We start from the raw sequence: 5,744 nt of genomic DNA, 5'->3' as shown, positions 1-5,744 counted from the left end.
ATCAAAAAGTCATAATTTATTTTTTAGATTTCATTACGTATGAGATTGTCACATAAATTGTAATAGAGGAAGTATTATTTAAGCTGACACGCATCTACCTAGTAGATTATCACTCATGTTAATTTTCTGCTTGTCTCATCAGGAGTAGAAGGCATAAAATTCGTTATGATTTTTCTTCTAAATTATCAAGTATTATTAATACCATTTCTCCACCATGTAGTAGTACCATGCATCAAATTAACACGATCACGATCGCCAAATTGCACATGAAGTATATAATAAACATCGATGGAACAATACACAAATTCAACTTGTATATGTTAAACATATAACTTTTCATCACGTTTTTGTCCCATTCATACTATTGTTGGCTTATATATGTGCGCATAACTCTTTAGTAAGAAGTCTATAATGTAATTCATATGCGTCTTGAAGACGCAAGATTTGCTTTAATCTTCCATGGATTGAAGCAAAATTTCCTCCCCAAGACGTCTTTTGTAAGTTTAGACAAGGGTAGCACTTTCTTTTTCAAGATAGAAGAAGATATAACTGAATTGCGGCGCCTTACTTGATGACTACTTTTGATCATTCTCTTGATTTTCTCCCAAGTATTAGAAGGTGTATTGTCTTGATCATGATGAGGAATACAAGGTTTAGGGAATGCCAAACTTTGTATCATTGGTGGAGGGCTAGGTGGTGGAATGACTTCATTTTGTGGTGTATGTATAGCCATAGGAGTACCTGGCTGCATTTCCCATTTGAAGGGAATTCCTTCTACTGTGCTTCTATAGTAAGATTGGTCTACTGATGACATTCTTGAAACTATTCTCTCAACAAATAATCTTTCACCAATTTCTTCTCTCTTGTGCATTTTTCTATAGCCCTCCTCTTTATCCTGCAACACAATTAGCTAGCTCTGTGACTATAAATCATTCCATCAAGGATAAAATGAGCATTTAAAAGTTAAAGTACTGTTACTTAATAAAAAAATGTATAATTTTTTGAAACTGACTAAAAAGGAAAGTGAGTGATGTAATTTGGGACAAAGATAGTGATAATATATAAAAAATATACATTTGCTGGTAATCATTTTGATGGACGACTATTTATGTCAATTTCTCGAGAAAATTGAGAAGATTACTAGGATTTTTGTTTCTTTTTTGGCTTCCTTCTTGAGAGAATTTGTTTTCTCAAGATGGAAGTTAAAAGAATCTTTCAGAATCTGTTCTCTCAAAACCAAATCGATTTCTTAAAGAACACATAAAAGTAAAAGCAAAACAAATGCAATTATAGTCCAAACGTTAATGCTAATTTACAAATAGAGTTTAAAGTACCATATGTGTAAAAATATTTAAATAAATCATATCATTTAAAAGATAATTACAAATAATTGGATATAAAAATTGATAACTTAGAATAAATAACATATTATAAATGAATATGTTATAGTAGATTATTAATTTATAATTTAATATCATATAACTTCACTCCTAAGAGTCTCCGCTGAACGCTAATGATTCAAGATCCGCACATTCACTATTTTTGTGAATAAATAATTGCATAAGTTTTTTTACCTGGAGTGGTGAAAACGTTTTTGAATTGGATACACATATTATTTTAGTCTCCAAATTATGTCTAGAACTAAAACATTCTTAATACATTTGTCTAAATGAAGTTAAAAACTTTTCTAAAATGTCACCTCACATAACAAGTATTTCAATCATTATTCAGAATCTCAGATCGTAAAAGATGTGGATTTTTCGCTCAAGGTGTCGTAATTATTTAACCACTTATTCTTTCTTCTTCTTCTTCTTTTTGTTTTAGATGTCATAATTAGTGTGTGTGTATAGGATTATAAGATTATTTTAATCAGCCTACATACATATCATTAAAGCTTGTTAGCTGGGGCGCTGTCAAATTCACTTATTCAAACATATGGGCGTTCTATTAGTATTAGACATAATTCAAAAATAAAAATAATAATTCACAGCAAATTAATTTAGATATGTTTTAACCACTTCACTCTAATTATTATGACATTAAGTCTTTTATTCAGGAAAAGATTTACTTACTTATATTAAAGTATATAAATTTATACTATCACTATAATTATATCAACCTTTTGTTGCATGCAATTTTCCATATTTGTTAAGTTACTAATAATCCCACCTTTCATGGAAGATTACCTGATATTATTATTTAAAGGACATGATATTTATAACATACTTGGAAGGAAATAATAATAAAAAAAAAAAATTAAAATAAATGCTAAATCTTTTATTCTCTCCCTTTCAAATTGTTTTGAAAAAAATACCTTTTTCTTTTTTGTATTAACTCTTTAATTTTATTTTTCACATAATATGTTTTCACCACAAAAATATTTTAGTATATTTTACATATATTTAGTTTAAGATCTCAAGACTTATTTTTTTTTTTAAAAAAAACTCTATGTCAAATCAAAACAATTTTTTTTTCTTCTTAAACTTCATGTCAAATTAAAACAAGACAAACAATTTGAAACAGAGTAACTAACACAAAATGACAAATGAAAATAAAATTTAAAACATTTACCAACCATTGATGTGAGATTGCAACAATATGAATCCTCCATTAAATCCCTTGAAAATTTATCCCTCTCTTTAGTGTTTGAATCAAATGAAGATGAACTAGAGTTGTTAAACGAATCGTCTCCATCACGCGATTTCACAAATCTTTTTGATGAATGCAATTTCTTCATCTTGTTTGTAAGCCAAACCTTGAAATGTTTTGATTCATCATGATCATCAAAACAAGGTTTAGTAAGCCCTATGCTTTGAAATGAAGGTGGAGGGCTAAGCGGTATATTGACATCTTCTTTTGTTGGATTAATTTTAGGGGTTCCAGGCTGCTTTTCCCATTCAAATGGAACCCCTTCACCTCTTCTATAATCATAAATTCTTGAAGAATGTCCTACTGATAACTCTCTAGAAATTTGGAACAATTTGCTTGATGAATCCATATTTTGTTAATATTTTTTGATGACAAACATATATATAATGCTTGTTGAGTAAAAAAGAGGTATTAGTCAAGCATATATATAGGAAAGGATTAATGAGTAAAGATTCTCCTTATTCAAAAGCCTAAACAAAGAAATATGCACATGATCCTCAAACTTATGGTGTGTGCTAGGTTTTTTTTTACACTGGTTTGATATCTAGCTAAAATTGATTTATGAAAATTTTTATTAATTTATTTTTGTTTGATAAGGTACAAAGAATATTTATAAGGTACTAAAGAATGTTTAAAAAAAAAAAAAAGCAATTCAAACTTAAGAGTTAAGCAAGATGAGTTATGACCCGTATTTTAACTTATTAAGCCTAACCCCATTCAGTCAAACTAAATTTTGGAGGGTCAAGAAACCATTAACCATCCATTTATTAACAAGACCCATTATGGTCAACTTATATTCAATTCAACCCCCATTTATCACCTAACACTCTATATTATTTGGCCAAGTTTAAGACTAAAATTAGCTTATGTTATCAAATCTTTCCCTATTTAGCACATTTTGTATACTCCCTCGGTCTCTAATTATTTGTCCACTTTTTCTTTTTTAGTTGTTCCTAATTACTTGTCAATTTTGACAAATCAAGAAAGAACAAATTTATTTACCTTATTATACCCTCAATTAATTGCTTTGGAAAAGATAGAATTTTTTGAAATCATAAGTTTTTGATTCATTCACTTCATAATTAATAGGGGTAAAATGGTAAACTCATTATGTCAATAATTGTTTTCTTAATAGGTGTGCCAATTCAAAAGTGGACAAATAATTAGGAACAAACGGAGTATTTAATTTAAAATACGTAGAAAAAACTCCTTAGCTTATGATTAGCATTTTGAATCTTTGGAGCAGAAAACTGATTAAGAGTGATATTCATGTAAATTATTTTAGATTTAAATTGAATATTATTGGTGAATTAATTTTGATAGAGAAGAGGATACTGTGGAGGAAGCCGTCAATTCTTAATTCACTGCTTATTGAGACTGATAATTTTGATCTTTTAAAATGATTAAATAATAAAAAGTTACAATTGTGATCACCTCATAATTGATCTTTTAGAATAATTAAAAATAAAATAAAATTGCAATTGTGACTCCATGAGGTCGCTATTGTTAATTGAAACAAAAGAATATTTTAAAAATATCAGCCTCATGAGGTCAATTTTTCTTGAAAAATAAATTAGAAGAGTACAAATGAAATGTATTTTATCACATGTGGCAAATTTTTTTACGTGTATTTCTAAAAACCGACCTCTTGAGATAAAAAAAAAGAATTTTTATCAAAGAAAAAAATTGACCTCATGAGGTCGGTTTTTTAAAACCTCATGAGAAAAAGCAAACAATCTTTTTTAGACATATCATGAGATCATTTTTTAGATCAGTTTTAATAGATTATTTAGTAGTGAAATATTGGTTATTCTTATATTACATGCCCAAACAATATATGCTACATGTATTGAGACGAATGCCGTGTCAATTCCGTAACATTTTTATTAGAAGTTCATATCAATGGTGAAATTTCAGCTGAACTGCAATATGGAAGCCATGACTGATTGAGAGCATTTTGTGAAGAACTGTAATTTGAGAGAAAGAGAAATCACACCTTTCTTTGATTAATGACTGAGTATTTATACATGTAAACAAGTATGTAAAACTGCATTCTAACTAATGGAACATTCTAGACATTATACTATCTAACTAACTGATTAGACTAGCTAACTAACTCTGACAACTAACTAACTCTAATATGTATAACAAACTAGTTAACTAATTACAATTCCTTACTGCTAATTACAAATATATTATGAAAACTTGATCTTGATCTCAATACCCCTCCTCAAGTTGGTGGTGATAATCTCGCAGCCAACTTGTCCAAGATAGCTGAATGCTTCACACCTGTTAGAGCTTTAGTAAGTATATCAGTTAACTGATCAGTAGTGGGAACATGGTGCAAGGAAATGGGCCCCTCCTGAAGCTTGCTTCTCACAAAGTGACAATCCACCTCAATGTGTTTAGTTCTCTCATGGAATATAGGATTATGAGCTATGTGTATGGCAGACTGACTATCACAATATACAACAATAGGAAATGGATAAAAAATGGTCAATTCATTGACCAACCTGTTCAGCCAAGTCAATTCTCCAACTACCTTCCTTAGTGATCTATACTCTGCCTCAGCTGAAGACAACGAAATTGTTTCATGCTTCTTGGATTTCCAGCTAATATGGTTGTTCCCAAGTAAAATTAAATATCCACTAACTGATTTTCTTGAGTCTGGACAGGAGGCCTAGTCTGAATCACAGAAAGCTTGGACAGTGCAATCAAGATCATTAGATAGATGAACTCCTAGAGTAGGATCCTGCTTCAAATACCTGAGAAGATGAAAGGCTGCCTTGAGATGAGTGTCTCTGGGATCTTGCATAAATTGGCTTAGCTGTTGGACACTAAAGGCTATGTCAAGTCTAGTGTTGGTGAGAAAGTTTAGTTTTCCCAGTAGCTTCCTATAGTGAGTGGGATCAGGAAGTGAAATCCCTCTTTGGCTCTTAGTTTGATAGTGGGATCAAGAGGTGAAGTCATGAGAGCATAATTGAAACAATCATATTCTTTTAACAGGTCTAGAACAAATTTCCTCTGAGAGATGAGTACCCATCCAACTGTATCAAGTATCTCAAGGCCTAGAAAATAATGAAGTTTGCCAAGGT

At 30.2% G+C, this 5,744-nt stretch overlaps 1 protein-coding gene across 1 annotated transcript; it reads right to left on the bottom strand.

Moving 5' to 3' along the window:
• Positions 1–327: 327 nt before the first annotated feature.
• Positions 328–3,010, bottom strand: LOC125876835 (uncharacterized). The gene is made up of 2 exons (XM_049558091.1): positions 2,576–3,010; positions 328–895 (listed from the first exon to the last, which is right to left on the bottom strand). The coding sequence occupies exons 1-2, from the start codon at positions 2,996–2,998 to the stop codon at positions 419–421; spliced, it is 900 nt and encodes a 299-aa protein (XP_049414048.1). The 5' UTR covers positions 2,999–3,010; the 3' UTR covers positions 328–418.
• Positions 3,011–5,744: the final 2,734 nt, after the last annotated feature.

This window comes from Solanum stenotomum, chromosome 9 (assembly GCF_019186545.1).
Source record: "Solanum stenotomum isolate F172 chromosome 9, ASM1918654v1, whole genome shotgun sequence".
Taxonomy (NCBI): domain Eukaryota; kingdom Viridiplantae; phylum Streptophyta; class Magnoliopsida; order Solanales; family Solanaceae; genus Solanum; species Solanum stenotomum.
The sequence above is the reverse complement of the archived record's forward strand: the minus strand, read 5'-3'. Positions and strand labels throughout refer to the sequence as shown.